General features: G+C 57.5%; 1 protein-coding gene and 1 long non-coding RNA gene across 2 annotated transcripts; both read right to left on the bottom strand.

The window, feature by feature from the left end:
* Positions 1-1,250: 1,250 nt before the first annotated feature.
* LOC140708710 (uncharacterized) lies at positions 1,251-4,426 on the bottom strand. The gene is given in 4 exon segments (XM_073005392.1): positions 1,251-1,691; positions 1,693-1,811; positions 3,054-3,082; positions 3,084-4,426. Coding segments are annotated over 4 exon segments (726 nt in total). The 5' UTR covers positions 3,221-4,426.
* A 115-nt stretch (positions 4,427-4,541) lies between these two features.
* On the bottom strand, positions 4,542-7,712 carry LOC140708554 (uncharacterized). Its single transcript, XR_012088766.1, has 4 exons — positions 7,605-7,712; positions 6,505-6,553; positions 5,360-5,479; positions 4,542-4,636 (listed from the first exon to the last, which is right to left on the bottom strand). It is a non-coding gene; the product is annotated as an uncharacterized lncRNA (long non-coding RNA).
* Positions 7,713-21,504: the final 13,792 nt, after the last annotated feature.

The following is a 21,504-nucleotide window of genomic DNA, read 5'->3' as shown; positions in this document are numbered from 1 at the left end:
TGGTCGCAAGCAATGCCCTGTGGGCTGCTGTGATGGCAACAGGCAGGGCCAGCGAGTCTGTGTCCAGGTAGGGGCTCCCTGCAGTGAAGGCCGATCTCAGCCCTCTCCACAGTGTGGGCAGCCTGCCCATAGGTGGCCAACCAGTCCTCCTGGGAAACAGTGATCGACACCAAGTCTCTCAGCAGATGGGGCGCTCGGCAGTGGTGTTGGCCTGGTCACCCTGGTCAGGGCACGAGCAGGATGCTGAGCCTCTTGTGTCTCATTCCTGTCTGATGGCCACTTTGTCCATGGGTCCATCCAGCAGTCGTGGTGGCTGGGGAAAGGAGCTGACTCCATCCACCTGGCGTGCCGTTTTCCCCACCTCAGGATCAAGAGCGTCCTCTGCAGCGATTCTCTTTGGTGGGAACATGGGAATGTGGATGAAACTATCTTCACAGTGTGAGCTGCTGAGGCAATGACTGCAGGGCGCCTCTGCCCTCTGGGAAGCCAGGCTGGAAGGCGCTTGGCAGTGGTGCCTGCTGTGGCTGCGACAGGGGCTAGGCTGCAGGACAAGGCTTCCAGGAGGGAGATGGTGCAGCAGGCAGGGCTGCGAAATCTCTGGGTGCCATGTTGGCATAGCGGTCTAGGGCACTGGGGGCGCTGGTGGGCCAGTCTCCGGGGTGCAGACTGCCTGCCCTGCAGCAATGAGGCCGGGAAGGGGCTGCAGTGTTCACAGTTGGTGACTCCCTTGAGCCAGCCCCCCACATCCTCATCACTGCACTGGCTCAGCGTCTCTGGCCTGGTTTACCCAGGTTCTCTGATGTGAATCCTTACAGCATCAGGGCTCACAGTGCCCTGGTCCCCTGCGTGGTCACCTGGGGGCCCGCGGTGCCCCTGTCCTAGGACTGGAGTTGAAGCCAGGCCCCTTGGCCTGGGACTCAGGACCTGGGGGATGGGCTCTGACCCACAGGTGGAGTCAGAGGCCCCAAGGGCCTCTCCGGGGCTGAGCCCCACAGGCCTGGGCCTCTGGAGTCCTAGGGTCCCCGTGTGGCCCCCTGGCCTGAGGCTGGCTGGCTGGGGCTGCAGGACCCCCATGCTCAGCCTTCCCTCCAGAGGCCTTGATGGGACCAAGTTCCCCACTAAATGGGATTTCCCAAGGCCCAAAGGCCAAACGATAAAATAGCAGTAAAAACCAAGGTCCAGCAGCCATCTGGGGCTGTAAGGCAGCTGGGCGGGCACCGTCTGGGCTCCTTCCATTCCAAGTTCTTCCTCTACTGAGGGGGTTGCAGGCAGGCGCCACCTTGCTGCTGGGGGGTCTCTTGACCTGCGTCCTCTCTGTGATAAGCCCAGGCAGGACCTGGTGTCAGGGTCCCAGTGGGTTTGCTGGACCAGGCCTGGCCTGTGGTTCCAGAGCTGCCCAGGTAAGATGTTGGAAGTGACAGGGGCACAGTAACCCTATTCAAAATTGTAGCTGGGGAACCATGGGCTCCCAACGTCCAGGTCTGTCGGGCGCTGCGGCATAGAGTTCCAGCACAGGCATTTTCATATACAAGGCCTGACCTCACTGGGTGACAGGCTGGCCTCATCCTGAGCCTCTGGGCCCCTCACAGAGCGGCCTGCTGCCCTGGGTTCTGGTGAAGCCGCCTTGTGCTGCTGGGCCTCGGCCTCAGCCCAGTCAGGCCAAGCTGGGGGAGGACAAGGCTTTTGTCCCGGAGGGACTGATGGCATGAGTCCCTGGAGCTGAGCTGGTGGGGTGGGGAGAGCCAGTCTGTCCCCCTCACATAGGGGCCCGATGCCAGGGGACGCCCTTGAGGACGCTCACTTGAGTTCTGCTGGAAAAAACGGACATGGTCGGCATCTTCACCGAGCCCATTGGGCCGCTCCAGGGCTGGGCCCCACAGGCCTGGGCCTCTGGAGTCCTCCAGGTCCCTGTGTGACCCCCTGGCCGGACACTGAGGACGCCCCTGCAGGCTGCTGATCCCAGGGTGAGGGCTGTGTGCAGCCTGGGGTGGAGGAGCTTTCAGGGAACCTCAAGTCGCTCCTGAAATGGTCCCCAGGGTACCGGCTGGCTCGGGGCTTCCTTCCTCATGCCCTCATCTCAGGGCTATTCAGCAGCCCCGAGTCAGAACTCAGGTGAAAGGGACCTTCACTATTACCCACCCCCTTGCCACCTCGCATGGGGTCTGTCTCCACAGTGAATGAGAAGTGAATGGGCATGGGTTTCCCTCTCTCCTCCAGGTCGTCCACCCCATGCCAGGGCTGGACCAATCCCACGCCCGGCTGAACTCTTGGTTCTGGCTCTGGGTCAGGGCTTCCCCCCGTGCCCTCTGCCCAAATCCTCTCTGGGTCAGGGACACTGATTCTCTTGTCCACCTGGTATTGTTGTCTTGACACCCTTGGAGGGGCACTCAAGAATGAGGGGTTCCTGCTGCCTGGAGGTGGGGGCAGGGGCTCCCACACCTGGATCTGACTGTCCCAGTGCCCTTCAGGGCCCTTTGAGAGGGCGATGGGGACAATGTGGAAAGGCGGGGAAGGAAGTCGGGGGTCCTGCCCACAGCCCCTGCCAATCTGCACCTCATGGCCAGGACACATGCCCTCAGTGCCCGCCCTGAGCGCTGGCAGACCCATTTTACTTCCTTAGAGTAGAGGAAGAAGGCCGGCGCGGTGGCTCACGCCTGTAATCCCAGCACTTTGGGAGGCCGAGGCGGGCGGATCACAAAGTCAAGAGATCAAGACCAGCCTGGCCAACATGGTGAAACCCCGTCTCTACTAAAAACACAAAAATTAGCTGGGTGTGGTGGCGTGTGCCTGAAGTCTCAGCTACTCGGGAGGCTGAGGCAGGAGAATTGCTTGAACCTGGGAGGTGGAGGTTCCAGTGAGCCGAGATCGACTCACTGCACTCCAGCCTGGCGACAGAGCAAGACTCTGTCTCAGAAAAACAAACAAATAAAAAGAGTAGAGGAGGAAGAGATGCAGGAGGAAGACCAGGTAGGAGGGCTGGTAGGGCCAGGGCACTCCCCACCACTGATTGTCCCAGAGGGTGACTCGGGAGGGGACCTGGTGCTGGGGCTCACCTGAGGGTGGCAGGTCCCAGTGTTTCCTTGAGTTCCTTCATGGAGGTTTGAAGGCTCCTGAGGACCACGTTGTCCTCCAGTGCCCAGCTCTGAGACAGTCGCTCCTGAAACTCCCAGACAGTGCTCCAGCAAAGCTTCATGAGGCGCTCTAGGGACAGGGTGGGCATCAGGCTGGGAGGGTCCCCTGCAGGGGATCGGTGTCCGCTCCTTGTTTCCACCAGGCCCACTTCCCACTGGGTGGTGCCAGGTCCTTGTTGGCCACCCCAGGGTCCGGCTGTGCACAGGAGGCCACCGCTGGGGGAGGCCGGGCAGGGAAGTGCTCAACACACTCCTGACTTTCATCTGGGTCATGTACAGGGTGGGCTCAGTGCCATCATGCCTTGCCCAGCCCACCAGGCCAGACCCCTCCTTGAGACAGAGCAGAGAGTCACAGGAACAGTGAAGGACACGTCCCTCAGGCCAGCCGGGGTCTGTGCCTCGTGCTCCCCAAGGCACCCTCGGGCACACGGGACTTACCCCTGTGTATTTTGAATGATGCATGCGCCATGGCCGTCAGTACCCGCTCGCCCTCCAAGACGAGCACATCCCACAGTCACAGGGTGAGCCCGAAGGATTTCGTGAGGACAGCAAGTGTGGGAGGACCTGTCTTTCTGGGCTGGGATTGGAGGCCTGAGCAGAGCCCCCTGGGGTTTCAATCCCCTGGAGTGCTGGGGACCCCTCTCCATGGGATGAGACCCCCCTATAAAGCTGGGTCAGACCGGGTCCTGCAGCTCCTCATGGGGGACACACCTCAGCAGTGATGTGGCTTCTGGAAGGAGGGGCTTCCTGAGGACTTTGGGCTTCCTTGGGTCCTTGCAAGTCGGGTCCTGGTCCAGTCTGCCCATAAGGCTGGGCCTAAACCCTGGCCTCTGCCATGGGATGCCCCCTCTCAAGCAGGGCCTGGTTTATGTGTCATGCAGGGACCTGCCTGTGCCTCCTACGGGCTGGGGGTGAGCCGAGTCCTCGTGGTGGAGCTGGACCCCTGGGCTGCGGCAGCTGGGCACTGTGTTCATGGGCTGGGGTCTCCCTGTGCCTCCTTGCCCCATCAGTGCAACACCGGAGGAGCCACTGCAGCATGAAACCATCAACGCACAGCCCTTCCTTGTCCTAAAGGGAGGGGCAGAGGTGCTCAGGGCCCCTTGAGTTGCCCTGCAACCCTCCCTTCCAGGCCCCTCTGCAGACCCATCCTCAGGGGGCAAAGCCCAAGGGTCTCCCAACACATCCAAGCACGACGCCCGGTGGACACACTTCCCTTAGCCCTGCTTAGCCAGAGCTCAGCCCTGCTCCCAGCGCCTCTGGATCCTCTGGGGCAGGAAAAGGACACCCAACTTCGAATTCATGGAGAATCCCCATCCCAGGTCGGGCCGTGGCTGGGACTCGGCCTCTTGCCAGCCCCATGAGGGGCTCGAGTCTCCCCTGGCCCATGGGACCCAGGGTGTCGTTCACTCACCAGGCGTCTCATGATCTTCGGGAAGGACTTTGCAGCAGCTGCTCCTGGTGCGATAGGCGCCTCCGGAGCCAGGCAATATTTGGGCTGTAGAATACTGAGAAGCCCCCGACCCATCACCCCATCAGAACCCACGCCCAAGATGTGGAGGCGTCAGCTGGAATTGCTGGGTAGTGGCAGGGGACCCCGGGCCCCAAGGCCTCCCTCTCTACCATCCAGTGATCCCACCACACAGCCTCAGCCCTGAGGAGGAGGGCCCTGGCTGGAAGCGCTGCCCAGTGGCTTCCTGGGTCGAGGTGCCAGGAGGACAGGCCTGCCTCTGACACCATGAGGCAGGGCTGAGGCAGGGCTGAGGCAGGGCTGAGGCAGGTGGGTGCCAGCAGAGAGAAGGGGGTGGGTGCTGGGGTGCTGGATGTAGGGTCAGGCTAGGAGACATGGGATGGGCAGACATTGCTATCTGGGCTTCGTCGGCCCATTCATGTGCAGGGAGGGTGGCTGGGAGCGTAGCCAGCTGGGAGGCAGGAGGACCCTCAGGGAGGTGAGTGGTGCCTGCACAAAGTTGGGGCTGGCTTTGGGCGACAGAGGGCGGCCAGGGGGAGGTATCGGTCCCTCTGCTGTTGGGGATGAAAGGCGTCTGACTTGAGGTGAGAGGGTCCCTGTCCAGACCCAGGCTCCTGTGGGACCCTCAGTAGGGATGTCCTGGAGGCTCCAAACAAGCTGGGATGCAAGGAAGACACCTTGCCTGGAAGTTGGGATCATCGGCCAGGGTGGCCGTCCCCTGGCCTTGCTGTGAGACGCCCAGGGGCAACTGTCCACCTACCCTGCAGGGAGTGCCTCTGACTGTCCAGCAGCTGTCCAACACCCAGAAAGCATCTTCCTCCAGCAGATACAGGAGGAGGATGGCGGTGACATGGCTCAGGTCCCTGTGGTAGCCCACCTCCTGCAAGAGCCAGGGTCACCATGGAAGGATGTCACCTGGGAGAACTGAGGCCACCTGGGAGGACTCACGTCACCAGAGATGGCAGAGGTCCTCAGGGACACCTGCCACAGGTCCCCGGGGATTTGGGGTGCAGAGGCTGCACCTCTCCCCTGGCACTCAGAATGAGGACTGAACAGGTCACACATGACTCAGCTGACAAGGAGCCTGGAGGGATTCCTGCAGCGAGCGCCCAAGCTCACGTGGCCCGAAAGGGCACAGACAAGGATTGCTCATGTCCCCTATCCTGGGCCAGGCTGGGGAGGCCACTGTGATAGGCCTGGAGTAGCACCTGTGGACTGCACCCACCATGAGGGCAGGTGGCAGGGTGCTGACCACCACACAAAGGGTCTTGTGATGGCCCAGGGGCTGCCTGCTGGGCACAGGAGAGCAGCTGGGTGCACAACAAATGTGGGCAGCGCATGGAGTCGGCTTCGTGGCTCTTCCTGCCTGGAATGGTCTGGAAAGCGGGGGCTGAGCAGGAGCAACCACCTGGGTGACCCCCTCCCTGTCTGCTGGGCTCCTATTGGGTTCAGGCAAAGGGGAAATTGGATCCTTTCCAGGTTTCTGGTGAAGAAGAGGCTTCCTCAGGATGCAAACTCATTTCATGACAAGAGCCTGGTCCATCAGGCACCTCAGCCACTTGTCAAATCTGTCTCCTGTGAGGACCATCTGCATGCGACCCTGCCAAGCTCCTGGGCTTCGGGGCAACACCAGGAGGGGAAGGTCATTTCTTCGTCTGAGACGTGGTGGTTGGGTGCAGGTGATACCAGGATTCTGGGCCTCAACCCCTTTCCATCTCAGTTTGACCCCTTGCGCCGCCCCCTTGCTTGGGTGTCCACGCCAGCAAGTGAGCTTGAGTCCTCCCTACTACATCCTGGTGGGTCACGAACACTGAATTTTCAAGAAGTGCCAACACCCCCGAGAGACACCCATGCCTGTGAATATGGGCACATGACCCAGGAATATCGCTGCCCAGGAATACTCACAGGGTTATATGCAGAATAGGCCACAAGGATGTCACATAATTCCTGCTGCCTAGAAAAGAGGGAAAAGAGGGTTTTGTTTTGTGTGGATGCTGTCAGTTTCATTTTGTCTACAAACCCTGACGACGAACACAATTCTGGGTTCAGATGATCTGTGAGCTCCTCGGGACACTTGAGTTTTTAGGAGTTTTTTCAGTAAAACCCACATTCCTTGCAATGCAAATATCACAGGGGTGCAGTCGGATCAGTGATCATTTTCACTCTGGTTGATTTTTTTCTTCCCCTTTTTCTCACTTTGCACACATTGAAGTCCAGTCTTCGGGACATGCAGTTCCACGGTTCTTAACTAATGTGCAGAGCCTCCCGTCCACCACGGCAGCCCCTCCTGGAGCGGCTCCTTCATCCTCATCCCCAGCATGTCCCCTTTGCAGCCAACGTCTCCCGGCTCTGTCAGTGCCTGGCCATCTGATCTGTTCTCTTGTCTCTATGGTTTGCCCTTTTCCAGAATGGCCAATGAATTGGAATCCTGTGGTGGTAGCCTGTTGGGTCTGGCTTCGTTCCCTTAGCAACACACATCTAAGATCCACTCGTGTTCCTGCGGGCATCAGGGGTTCGCTCCTTTTCCTCACGGAGTTGTCTCTGTCTGAAGAGTGGAACCCCCTTCCTCCCCAGTTCCGGTGTCGAAGATCATCTGGGCAGCCTCCGGGTGTGAGCAACAATCAGTCAATCAATCAACCAGAATGTGGCATGCGGGTTTTATTTGCAAGTCAATTTTCAAATCAATGTGGTCAATATCTGTGACACTTTGGGGACATGTGGTACGAGGCCACTGAGCTTTGTGAGCCACAGCCCATCTGACTTACAAAGTGGCTGTGCCCTGTCGTGTTCCCACCAGCCATGGATGAGTTTCCGGGGCCCCGCATCCTCCCTGGTATTTTGGGCTGTCAGTGATGTCCAGGAAGGCTCCTGAGCCCCACCATCCTGCCACCTTCCCTTGGGTGCCTACCCTGGGTTGTGGTGGGTCATGGGGAGCACTTTTCACTGTTCTGCATGATTTGCAGAATCTGCACCCCTGGTACCCCTGCAGCCCCCACAGGCCTTACTTGACTCCGAATCGTTATCTAAACATCACGTGGTTCTGCAGGGTGTGGCTGACATCTAGCTTGATGCGGTGGGTGATCCTGGAGGATCTCTTGCCCTTCTCCTTCACCACCTGTAGGGCAGGGCTGAGAGGAGGAAGCGGCCTCAGAACAGACAAAAGACCCCCTGCCCCCAACGGCAGTCATCCCACAGTCAGCACTTCTGGAAGGAAAGGAGGAAGGTTTCCTTCTGCAGAAAGCTCCTTTTTTGCCTTGTTTCTGAAGCCAGGGAGGGTCAGCAGAGCCCAGCGCACCTGTGGTGCCTGAGTCACCGTCTGTACCCAGGATGTACATCTGACCACAGCCCCCACCCCGAACCCGGGCTTGAGGTTCCTTCCAGCTGGAGTCCTGGGCTCCTGACATGGCCTGGCCTGGTATGGGGGGAGGGGGCTGTACCTTGTATTCCCCTGGATTCTCAGCCTTGACTTCCTCAGTGTCCAGCAGGAGTGACCACACCCAGTCCCGTGCCACCAGGGGAATGCCTTTGTACATGCTGCGAGACAGCTATAGACAGAGAACACTCCAGTGAGACAGGGCACGGGGCGACCCGGGGAGGAAAGCTGGCGAACAGGCCTGTTGTCCTAGGGTGAGGACAAGGTACTGACCGCCTGCTGAGAAGCAGAGGGTGCCAGGTCACAGTCATGGGCGCCTGTCTCCTGGCTCTGCAGAGAGCAATCATGGGGGCCACTCCCTCCCCATGTTACCTTCTTGCTACTCCCATGTTTTGGCCAGTCTCCAAGCATCTTCAGCCACTTGTCAGTGCATTTTATTTCCTGACATCTTTGCTGTCAAATGAGCTAGGATGGAGTTAGTGGAGTTGCCAGGCTTCCGGCAGTGGCCAGTGGATGCTGCGTCCTGGGCTTCGGGGCCCTGAAGGGATCGAACTGGGAGGAGCCAGGAAAGGGCAGAACCCAGGGCCTGAGACCCTCTGAAGGAACTGGAGCTGGTGGTCTGGACTAGTGATGGCAGCACACGTGATCCTCAGGCCACAGCCACCCCGAGTTTTGGTTGGGTCTCAGCCTGTAGCTGGGGACTTGGTGCAAACAGGCAATGACCTCTGAGCCAGGACTGCAGTTCTTGGTTTGCGTTTTGGTCAAACCCATCAGGAAAGGCCACCCCTCCTAGGTGTAGCCGTGGCCCACTCACCACCACCAGGGCCCACAGGTCACCCTCTGCCTCACTGACCACTCCTGATTCCTGGTCCCCAGACCAGCCTCCCACGCAGCAGGCACAGGCTCTTACCTTCACTTCCAGGGCACTGACAAGGGGCAGCTCCATCTCACTGTAAGGCAACCCAGGCAGAGCTGAGGACCTGCCTGGGCCAGGAGCCGTTCTCCTCCCTGAAAGGGCCCCAGGGAAGGACCAGCCCCTCCCCATCCACCCTAAGTCTCAGCCCGGGAGAAGGCACAGGGAAAGAAAGCAAGGGGCCTCCCCTGTGGAGCTGCCACTCTCGAGGCACCGGGACCCTGGAGAAGAGGGAGCCCGAGGCTGGCCTGGCGGGGGCCACTCGGGGCCTGCGAGGGGCCTCAGGCTGCACAATGGGGCTGCCCCTCTTGGCCTAGAGGCGGCACCCTCTGTGGGAGCTGAGAAAATCCAGTCCTGAGACGGGATGGGTGCCACCCAGGGTGGGTGGCTGAGCCCTGACAGCAGTGCCTCGGGAGTGACCACATCACCCACCAGAGTCCAGGGAGCCTGGCCTGAGAGCTGCCCAGTGCCCTGAGGACGCACCTGGAGCCCTTCGCACCTGACACTCCCCACGGGCCTTGCAGGGTCTGACCTCCCAGCATGCACCTGCCTCTGCCTGCGCCCTGGCTGCTGACCTGCCTGTTCCCCATCTTCCCCCATCCTGCCTGGCCCAGAGACCGTGACCCTCCCTCTGGCCACCCCGGCCCTTCCAGGACCCTCTTCCGCCAGAGTCTAAGAATGAGACCCCCAGGTCTACCCGCACTCCTGCCTTGGCCACTCTCTCTTTGGGCTGCTCAGCATGCTGGGGAGAAGCTTGGTGAGACAAGGGTGACCACGGGCCCTGCAGGCAGTGGGGACTGCCCCACCACCCTGCCTCCAGCCGAAGATGGCTCTCAAGGCAGTCAGCCTTCAGCCCTCAGCCTCTTCCCAGCCCGCAGCCGCCGGGACGTGGGGTGCCTGACGGTCCTTCCGCCACTGTCCTGCCTGTGCAGACTCGGCCCCCATCCACCCTGCACGGTGCTGACTGAGCCAGCGGGAGCCAGAGTCTCTGGAGGGCCACGTGAGCCTTGGGGACTGACCAAGTCCCCCCACTGAGGGGTCCCAGGTGTGCCACTGTTCCCTGCCCGCCCCATCTGTCATCCTCCCAGGGCTGGCAGCTCCACCCTGGGCTGGCTTGGTTCAGGTGAGTCCCAGAAGTGGCAGGTCTCAGGGGCTCACCCCGCCCCCCTCCTCCAGGCTCCTCCCTCTCTCCATCCTGTGAGTCCTGAGGGGCCGGCTCCAGGCTGGGCTCCCCTTACCAGGCCCAGGTCCCTTCCCAGCACCACTCCCGGGGCCTTCAGCTGCACGCTGTGTTGCTCCCCTGGCCTCGCTGTGAGATGCTCAGGCTGGGCCCTGCCCTTCTTCTCCCCCAGCCTCCCAGGGTCACAGCCCTTGCTGTCCCCATCCCTCTCCCTATAGGATGCCCCAGCTGGGCCCCCTGAGCCCTTGGAGACCTGTTACACAACTGCCCACAGGCCTGCTCAGGTACCCCCTTGCCCTGTGGCCACCACCCCCAGATCTCTGGCAGGCCCCAATGGGACACGGCCAGACCCTCAGGCTGCCCCCTCCTCTCCTGCTGATGTGGAGACCTCAATGTTGAGAGCTCAGGGGTCTGACCCAGCCCCCTCTCTGTCCCACCTGCTCTCCCGAGATCCCTAGATGGGCCTCCAGGCTCTGCCCTAACCCTGGCCACGGACTGGACCTGCAGGAGAGGCAGGGAGGAGTTCTGACCCTGGAGAGGAGGTTTGGCCCAAGGCGGGGAGACATATACTGCCTCAGAGAATCTTTCTAAAAACAAAACCCATCCCTGAGGTAAGATTGGTGGCTGGGGTCGGGGGGACAGAGGACTCACCGCACAATCCAGAGGCCAGCAATGGATTTCCAGAGGTCAACATGCTCATGTCCCGTGTCCACTGCTGCCCCAGCTCGGCATCCCTGTGACCCAGCAGGGGCCAGGGACAGGGGGCAAGGTGAGGCGCTTGGGGTCCCAAGGGCATGGACAGCCTGTCTGTACTCTGTGATCCTAGGGAGCCCAGGACCCTCTCACCAGGCACAGTGGGGGAGGCAAGGCCCCTCCCCGTCGAGGGAGCGGCCCGACCTATACCTGCTTATACTTAGTAATGATGATGTTGCTTTGCCCCTGGACGGGCAGGGTATCCTGGTCCTCATCCATCTCCATCCTGCAAGACAAAGTCATCCGAGCGTTCTGCTGTACCCCAGAGAACGCATGAACAGCTCCCACCAGGCCCCCAAACGCTGGTCAGATGGGTGAGCCCCATTCCACCACCACTCCCAGGTGACAAGGGACCAGACCCAGTGGCCCCACCCCTGCCCCAGTCTCTGGAGTCCCTGCCCTGGACCAGGGGTGGGCTCCTTCCTGATGACTTGAACACGGGGGGACCTAGACAGAGAGGCCCGTCGTTCCCAAATGCCCTGAGATGGACACAGCATGGCCAGAGTCAGCGTCCTCCACCCTCTGAATTGTCAACATGTGTACGTGGGTGTGTCGCTTCCCTGACCAGGCCAGGTGGCCCTAGTCATGTGTGCACCCCAGTCCTTGTCACTGTCACCCCCAACCCTGGGGGTTACAGAGTCCACAGGGTGGCAGCGGGGGGTCAATATGGAGGCTGGTACAGTAATCCAGATGGAAAATGACAGGGACTGATTGAAGAGGTCACGATAAGTGGCCGGATCAGGATATGTTCTGTGAGTAGGGCCAACAATACATGCATAAAATAGACAGTATGTAGAATTTCAGATTTTCTTTCTACCAAAGGATCCCTTTCTTAAAAAAAAAATGTGCAGGAGATCAATTTAAAAAACTAGCCGGCTGGGCGCGGTGGCTCACACCTATAATCTCAGCACTTTGGGAGGCCAAGGCAGGTGGATCACCTGAGGTCAGGAGTTCAAGACCAGCCTGGCCAACATGGTGAAACCCTGTCTCTACTAAAAATACAAAGAATTAGCCGGGCGTGGTGGCAGGCACCTGTAATCCCAGCCACTTGGGAGACTGAGGCAGGGGAATCACTTGAACCCAGGAGGCAGAGGTTGCAGTGAGCCGAGATTACTTATGCCACTGCACTCCAGCCTGGGCCACAAGAGTGAAACTCTGTATCAATTAAAAAACAAACAAACCAAGAAACAGAAACAACAACAACAACAAACATAACTGACCAAAAAAACGCCACAAGATTATTTGTGTGATTGAAGCCGGGGTTGAGCCTGGGCACCCTGTGTTTTCAGCACCCCTAACACCCCGGCTGGTCCAGAGGCACCCTACAGAACCCCTCGGGTTCAGACGAGCAGAACTAGAAACCACAGATCAGAAGGAATAGAAATCTGTGCATCTTTCACACAAGCCGTAACGTTCTAAGCTGCATCTTTGCAGCACACTGACGTGGGGCTACTTCACCCACAGCCAGCAAGCGATCACCCACAGCCAGCAAGCGATTGCACCAGTGCTGGGATTTGTGTCCACCCTGTTATAAGAAGGCAGCTTGCTTGAGGCATGGCGGTGAGGAAACAACGCCACCCGGATCTCACCATTAGCTGTGTGGACTGGCTGTACCATGGGCCAGACGCATGTCTTGGGCAGACACTTTTTAGATGCCAACTTGCCTGTAGACAAAGATGACGCAGAGGTGGCCTCGGGGAGGGCCTGTGTGATGGGTTGAACTTGTCCCCTGAAATTCCTATGTTGATATCCTTAGCCCCAGTGCCTGAGAATGTGATCTTATTTGGAGATAGCGTCTTATAGAAATAAGTTAAAATAAAAAATGAGGTCAGTAGGGGACCCCACTCTAATGACTGGTGTCCTTATTGTAAGAAAAGGAAATGTGGACAGAGACACGCATAGAGGGACGATGAGGTGAAGAGACACAGGGAGAAGGAGGTCACTTACACGTCAGGAGAGAGGCCTGGAACAGAGCCTTCCTGGACCACCCTGGAAAGGGACCTTCCCTGCCGACACCTTGCTCTTGGACCTACAGCCTGCAGGACTGCGAGACAGCGAGATTCTGTTGCTGAAGCTGCCCAGTCTGTGGTACTTTAAGGCAGCCCTAGCAAACCAATGCAGCCTGGTAGCCTATAGAGGATGAAAAGATGGAATGAGCGATGGAGACCCAGGCTTCCTGTCTACACCTCCCAAAGTGCGCTACGGGATCCTTTGCTGGGTGCCGGGCGCGGTGGCTCAAGCCTGTAATCCCAGCACTTTGGGAGGCCGAGACGGGCGGATCACGAGGTCAGGAGATCGAGACCAGCCTGGCTAACATGGTGAAACCCTGTCTCTACTAAAAAATACAAAAAACTAGCCGGGCGTGGTGGCGGCGCCTGTAGTCCCAGCTACTCGGGAGTCTGAGGCAGGAGAATGGCGTAAACCCGGGAGGCGGAGCTTGCAGTGAGCTGAGATCTGGCCACTGCACTCCAGCCTGGGCGACAGAGCCAGACTCTGTCTCAAAAAAAAAAAAAAAAAAAAAACAATTTTGGGTGGTGCAGGGTGTGTAATTTCAATATACATTATCTTGTGCTTATTGTATACATGCTTCTAAGAATAGTTAAGCTTAAGCAATTTAAAGTTTACATGCTACTCAAAATACAGGTTTAAATGCTAATAAGTGGATGCATGATCTGCAGAGGCAAGAGTGGAGGGTGTGGGCCAGGCCTGGCCCTGCACCAGGGTAGGGGTGACGATGTGGGCGGCCACAGTCTCCCCCGACCCAGAAACTAAGGGCAATCACGGGGCTAGGATGCCCCCAGGCCGGTGTCAGTGTCTCCCACTTGCTGACCAGAACCTGTGCCGAGGAAGGGGTGGGCAGGCAAATATTGGCTCTCATTTCTGTACAGCACCAAGCCTGCCACACCCCCCAAGGGGACACCTCCTCCTGGGCTTAGCCCTGAAGGCCCCGCATCCTGAGAACCCTGGGCCCAGGCAAACCTGAAGGCCGGCACCCCACACCCACCCTTCCCGGGTGCCACTCTCCCAGGTATCTGCCTGCCAGGATGTCTTAAACTGATTTTATCAAGCTGCAGCGAATAACAGGGATGAGCCCCGGGCCTGAATAACAGGGATGAGCCCCGGGCCTCTCCACTTAGAAGCAGGGGCAGTGACAGGACTGAGGGATGGCCCGAGGCTTGTCACCCATGCAGCGAGAAGGGGGAGGACCCCAGTTTCACGCACTCACCCTGGGACGACTTGGCCGGATTTTGATAGGACCTTGAGCGGGGCTGGCAGGAGCAGGGATCCCCCCTCTTCTTGAGGAAGCAGGCCACTGTCACCAGGAAGCAGCAGAGGACAGCACACAGGCAGAGCCCCAGCGTGCTGTAGACCAGGGCCAGCTGATCCGCACTCAGATTCAGCCCCAGGAGAGCTGCAAGACAGCGTGAGACTCCTCTCTGCAGTGCCTTCTCCTCTTCCCCTCCTTAGGCTCAAGCAATCCACATCCTCCCATCTCCCTGCTGTGGGCCCGTCTGGCTCCTGGAGAGGCTGGGCTCCTTTCCTGACCCTGAGGCTGCTGGGATGCTCTCTGGGTCCTGGAGGAGGTTGATCCCTCCCCCGATCCTGGCAGCAACTTCCCAAGGCCTCGAAGCTGGAAACGGGAGCTGGAAATATGAGCTGGGCCTTCTTGTCTCCACTTGCTAGGGCTGTAATTGGGAGAGTGCTGGAGATGGGCTGATGGGTGACTGGACAGATAAACAGTGCTCCAGGGAGCATGTTCCTGGGCATACTGAACTGGGCCCTTCCTCCAAGGAGAAACCTTTCTGGGTGAGCGTTTATAGTCGTCCCTTGGTATCCATGGAGGATTGGTTCCAGGATACCTCACAGATACCAAAATCCACGGATGTCCGAGTGTCTGATACAAGATGGCCTCACATTTGCATGTAACCGATGCACATCCTCATGTACAATTAGAGTCATCTCTAGATTACTTATAATACCAAATACAATGTAGATGCCATGTAGATGGGTGTTATACCGTATTGTTTAGGGAATAACGACAAGATAAAATGGCTGCAGAGGTTCAGTATAGATGCAACTATTCACTTTCTTTACTGAGTATTTTACAGCCGCTGTTGGTTGAATCCACAGGTTTAGGGCGCATGACACAGAGGGCCCACTGTGGTTTGAGAGTAGGACAGGCGACGTCACACTGAGACCCAGGACTGCAGGTGCCACCAGGTGGGCCTTGGGCATCAGGGCACCTGGCCGCCCTGTGACTCAGGACTTGTGCCTCCAGGTTTGGATGCCAGAGACAGGCCTAGCCCAGGCAAAAGCCCTCCCCTTGGAAGTTCTCCTTATCCCAAAAGCTCTTCCCTGTCCCTGGAGCTGGGCATCCTCTAGGCACTGGGTGGAGGGACAGATGAGCCAGATTTAAAACGACATGTCGAGAAGAGCAAGTCCCACTTTGTGCCGGGCACTTCCCCTACAGCACCCTCCTCATCCTCCTGCTCTGATGATGGACAACTACCCCCATTAAAAAAATTGAGTCTGGACGTGGTGGCTCATACCTGTAATCCCAGCACTTTGGAAGGCTGAGGTGGGTGGATCACGAGGTCAAGAGATCGAGACCATTCTGGCCAACATGGTGAAACCCTGTCGCTACTAAAAACACAAAAATTAGTTGGGTATGGTGGCATGCATCTGTAGTCCCAACTACTCAGGAGGCTGAGGCAGGAGAATCTCTTGAACCCAGGAGGCAGAGGTTGCAGTGAGCCGAGATCGCGCCACTGCACTCCAGCCTGGCGTCAGAGTGAGACTCCGTCTGAAAAAAAAAAAAAAAATTGAGACAGAATTTGTATAGCATCAAATTTGCCATTTTAAAGTGTACAACACATCACAAGGTTGTGCAGCCATGGCCACTAATCTGAGACCATTTTTATCCCAAACAGAAACCCTGTCTCATCAGCAGTCACTCCCCATCCCCTCTCCTCAGCCCCTGGCAACGGCTCATCTCCTTTGTGTCTCTATGGATTTGCCTATTCTGGATGTTTCATATTAATGAAATCGTACAACACGTGGTCTTTTGTGCCTGGTTCCTTGCACTTGGCTTCGTGTTTTCAGGGTTCACCATGTCTTGCCGTGCTGTGTATTAGACCTTCGTTCCTCTTTAGGTGGAACGGACAGACACATCTGTTACGCATTCATCAGGGAAAGGGCATTTGGGTTGATTCCACTTTCTGGCTATCATGAATGATGCTGCTGTGAACATTCACATCCACATGTTTGTGTGGACAAATGTTTTCCATTTTCTCGGGTATATACCTAGGAGAAGAATGGCTGGGTCACATGATAACTCTGTTTCATTTTTTGAGGACCTGCTGGACTGTGTTGCACAGCATCCGTCGTTCACACTCCATTTTACAGATGACAAAACTGAGTCTTTAAGATATTGTTTGCAGTCACGGAGCTGCACCTGGGGGTCGGTCTGACCAACTCCCAGGTGGGTGCTCCAAGCCTGAGGGCCACACAGCGGCCCCAGGGCTGGTGCTGTCCCTCTTCCTCACACACGCGCTTAGATTCAGGAATCTCTAGTGACAGAGCTGCTAGGACTCTTAGGGGTCATCAGTGTCACTCTGACATTTACAAGGGGGAGATGGGAACTTGGGATGAGTTAGTGTCACTCCACTAGCCGGTGGCTTCCTTCATGTCTGGTGCCCAGAGCTCAGAGAGGCCTAAAGGAGGAAAGTAAAGCCCCCAGGACCAGCAAACTTGGTGCCACACAGCCAAGGCTTACTTGCTCCTACTCACCTCTGGAATCAAACACAAACTATGCCCTGGAAGCATGAGCAGGGGAGACACTGCCAGCCCTCAGAGCACAGACAGAACACCGGGCTACAAGATGTTACTAAGTGAAAATGAACTGGATTGATTCAATCAGGAAGACTAAACATGTGCACACATTGCAAATGTTTCAGTGTGAGATTCTGAAACCCAGACCACACTCTGAGGTTGGGGTAGTGAGTGCTGAGAGACCACGCCCAGAGCACGGTCACCCAACATCACTCCCTTGTGGACTATCTGGGACTCATTCCAGGAGAGTGCTGTGGGGGTGAGGCTGTGCCACTCTGGGCCTCCACCTCAAGAAGGCCTGACACCCTTGGTTTTTGTTCCTTTAGGAACTTTGAGCACCACTCAGGTCGTCCAGGTGGAGAGGCCCCATGAAGAGGGACAGGTCCTGAGATCACCTGGAGGAGGAGCGAGGCCTGACCATCGCAGCATCAGAGCCAAGCCTCCAATGGCTCCATCCCCAGGACCATCTGCTCGAGAGACCTCAAGCAAGAGCAGCAGAAGATGCACCCAGCTGAGCCCTGCCACCCCACAGAGCCATGCAAGGCCACATGATGGTCATTTTTAGGGCACTGAGTTTGAATGACCAGAACAGAGACTCGCTGCTCTTGAGGACATGAAGAAGGTGCCCCAGCTTCTCATTCCTCTGTGCCCAGGCCAATGATCTGAGGCTTTCTGTGGAAAATGAAACATAACTCTTGCCTGGCCCCGAGGATACACAAGTGATTCAAAATCCCTAGCCTAAGAAAATCAATGCAAATTAGAACTAAGAAAAATATCACTTTCTACCTGTCACGCCAGGAGTGGGAGCACAGGCACCTTGCATATTGGTGGTGGGGTGGACTCTCAAGGGCTATTTGGAACCACCCCCCACCATTTACAACATGCTTCCCTGGCTCCCCTTGCTGCATCAGCTTCACTTCTAGGACTGCATCTCCCCCAGCACACAAATCGTATTCCTCCAACATTGTTCAGGTTGCAAAAGACTGGATCCAGCCTAGCCTTCCATCTACAGGGGATGAAGGGTTAAATGCAGCATGGCACGCTCCCAAGAGGGAATATCACACAGTCACTCCAGCCAATGAGGCAGGGCCATGTGTCCTAAGAGGGAACATCCCCAAGAGATGTGGGGTGAGAATAGCCAGCCAGGCACTCCGATGCCACCCCAGTGGAAGGCAGACAAGGAGCTGTAAATAAGCCTTGCTTGAGATTATGTGAGAAAGGACAGGCGGGAATCCACGGCATGGAGAGGCCCTGCCCTGCGGCTCACTGTCTGCTGTTCCCCAGGACCAAAGGGGCCTAGTCGCAAGCTTTTGCCAAAAAATAAAAATTAAAAAAAATTGCTCATTCTCTAGACTTGTCTGAAAATCAAGTCCAGGGGGAAGCGTCCCAGAGGCACAGCTTGCAGGTCTTACCACCAGGAGGCAGCACCCACAGTTTCCGCGGCCTTGGGACCAGGCGGGCTGGCACAAAGTTTATTTCTACGCTTTTTCTTTTGTTTTTCAAACTGTTTTCAAAGCCATTTCTCACCCAATAATACTTTCCCCAGCCTGCTGCGGCTCCCAGCGAAGGCTCGGGTCAGCCCACTAGGCAGCACTGGGACTTGTTATTTAGGGGTGGGCCTGGTGGGGGACAGGGAGGGGGCAGGAGGGCAGGGGGCTATGGTTCTGGATGTTTGATTCAGCCACCTTTGCCTTCAGTGTCTGCATCTGCAGAGTGGGGCCCGATACCCCTCTCTCTCCACAGATGGGCTTGGCTTTAGCAAAGGTCCCTGCAAACATGCAGGAGGCAGGGGACCTGGGCAGAAAGTTCCAGCCCGTGGCCATGCACTCACACCTTGGGGGCCCAGCCAGCAAGGGGAGCCTGGTGGCAAGGTGGGCAGGGGTGGGCAGGGGCTGCTGGACCTCTTGCCTGGCCAAGGTTTCTGCCACCCTCCTCGGGGGTCCTGGGCTGCAGGTCCCCGTGATAGTCCCCATTTCCTGATCCCTCTGCTCTGCAAGCATCTCTCCTTCCCTCCCTGTGCTCTTGGTGCCCTGAACGTTCCAGGTGTGACCCTGACACATGGTGGGCTGCCAGTGCTTAAGAGGGGCTTTTCTATGTGAGGTCCAGCCTCCCTGTGAGGTCATCACAACCTCCAAATGTGCACACCTTCAGGCCTTCCCTGCAGACGACCCTACGTCCTCCGGGTGTCTGTGTATGTGCATTCACGTGTGTGTGTGTACACGTGCGTGTGCGTGCATATCCGCATGTGCGTGCCTGCATGCGCAGATGTATAAGTTCAGGAAAAGGCAGGAGGGCAGGCTGGGTGTAAGTCTCCCGTTTGGTGTGTGGCCTTGGACTGAAGTGGTTTCCAGAGTGTCACCTCCTTCTCTCCTTTGGGCCTGGGGTCCCTGGGTCTTTCTGGGGCCACCTCTCTTTAAGGCGAACCTCCATCCTGCTGGTGGTAGGGACACACAGACTTCAGCCCCTGTTCCCAGCACCCAGATCACACCCATTGAAACAAAGCCTGCCTGGTCCCCACATCTGACTCCAACTTCTTGTGCAGCATCTCCTTAGGGGCGTTCCTTCACCCCCGAAACACTGGCCCACCCTGTCCACTGTGGTTCTGTCCCCGCCTTTGTAGGTCCCTGGACCTTGGCTTCAACCCCGGGAAGCAAAACCGGAGCATCTGCTGCCCCCTTGTGAGGGCACATGGTACAGTCAGGACAAAAGCAAAAGCACCCTTCCAACCCAAGATACACAAATGCAATGCAAACCAGGAGGCCTGCAGCCAGGGCCACCCCATCTAGTTCTAGCACCTAAAATAAGTGACATCTTGAGCAGTTCCTGGAGCAAAAGCAATGTGACTCCAACCCCCGACTCCCACCCCGGCAGAGCTGAGCTAAGGTCTCAGTGGAGCATTGACTTGAAGCTGCCATCCAGGCAGACTCCTGGGGCCCCTGCTCCTACCAGCCACGGCGCTGCCTCTGCTTTCAAGGCTACCATGATTCCATGTCACGTTGGGACTCCCTGGCACGTCCTTCCTCCCCATGATCGTGGGGCTCTCACTCACCCGCCTGACCGTAGTGTGCACTGGCTTCCAACCCCCTGGCATCAATTCAACCACTTCTGATTTCTTCCAGATGGGGCCGGGCCCCCCAGACACCAAGGAGGCCCTCAAGGGAGGTTCTGTGCTGCTCTTGTCCACCCACACCCCACCCCTGCCACATTTGTATCTGATTAGGTTCTCATGAGCCAGAGTGAAGGGACGGACAAATGATGCATCTAAGCAGGAAAAAAGCAGGGCAGAGGAAGGGTCCAGTTTGTCAGCCTTTGTCAGCCTCCCAGGCAGTGAAACAGGGTTCCTAGCCCACAGCCCCACCATGCCCCTGGCTGGAGCCACCAAGGGCAACCTCAACTTGGGGGCACCTGAAAATGGCCCTTTATAGCATCCCCTGACCTCCTTGTGGCAGAGCTGGGGACATATGTAGGCGTCTTATGATGTCCCTTCTATGTGCGGTTAAGTACAACCTTCTAGAACTTTCTTTGTGGACACAGCCCTGCTGGAGCTGCTCTGACCTCCCCACCTGCTCTTTCTCCATGTCTCTGTGGGACCCTCTTCCTCTTCTGACCCCTCAAATGCAGATTACCCCACCTAGGACCTTCCTTTTCTGTCCCTTTCTCTCCTTACACCTCCCAGTCCCTACACAACCTTTTCCATTTTTGTGACTTCAGCTGCCACCTTCTAGGCCAACACAATCTAAACTCTCCAGGTAAAAGGCTCCGCAGAACTCTGAACCCACATGACTGACCCCAAGGCTGGCATCACCCTCGCATGGAGGGGGGCGGTTCCTAGCTCGGAGCTCCTGGTCTGTACGGAGTCCCTGCCCTGGTAGGCGACCCAGTCCCTCACCCTATGTAGTGAGCTGAACGGTGCCCCCCGGCCCAAAGATATGCCCCCTGCAAATGTGACCTTATTTGGATAAAAGATTCTTTGCAGACATATAAATACAAGGATCTGGAAATGAGAACATCCTGGATTAGGGTGGGCCCCAGATCCAGTGACAAGTGTCCCATACGAGAAGAGAAGGCAGAAGACACAGGCACGGGAGAGAAGCCATGTGAAGACAGAGGCAGAGATGGGAGTGAAGGGGCCACCAGCTCAGGAGGCCTGGGGCAGCCACCAGAAGCTGGAAGAGGTAGGGAAGGATCTGCCCCTGGGCTTTCAGTGGGGCGCTGCTGACTGTGGAATCTGACTGGAGTGGGGTCCTGCTGACGTGGAATCTGACGTCTGGCCTCCAGTCTGGAGAGAATCAGTCAGTGTTATTTTAAGCACCCGGCACGTGAACACTATCACAGCCCCAGGAAGCGAATACAGCTTGTCCCAGGGGGGCATCCACCCAACCAGGGGAGTGGACCCTTGAGTCCCGGGCGTGGTTCTGTACTTCACAAACCCCAAGTCACTGAGGCTCCACAAGGGCCCTGCGAGATGAGAGCCATTATGATCACTACAGGGCCTCTCCCTCCAGTTTTAATCTCATGCCAGTGCACTGTTCCTCCATCCCCCTTCCAGGTCCTTGTCATCTCTGGTTCCCATTATTGCCAGAAACAGCCTTTCACAGGGCCCCTGCTGCCATCACCACCACCCAGCAGCAACAGGGTGCTCTCCCAACAGCCCTGCTCTGACCTCTCTTCCAGTGGCCGCCCCTGCCCCCAGCAGGACATCGGCCTCCCAGCCTGGCACGTGGAGCTGTCATCTGGTCCCTCCTGGCGCCATCTCCAGCCGCCCCGAATGCTTACTCTTCCCAACTCAGTCCTCTGCAGCCTCCACATGGAGGAACAAGGTTGTGCCCTTGGTGCTCCTCATCCCCCTCTGCC

Source organism: Chlorocebus sabaeus, chromosome 16, assembly GCF_047675955.1.
Source record: "Chlorocebus sabaeus isolate Y175 chromosome 16, mChlSab1.0.hap1, whole genome shotgun sequence".
Taxonomy (NCBI): Eukaryota; Metazoa; Chordata; class Mammalia; order Primates; family Cercopithecidae; genus Chlorocebus; species Chlorocebus sabaeus.
Note: the sequence above shows the minus strand (reverse complement) of the source record. Positions and strands in the feature narration are given on the sequence as shown.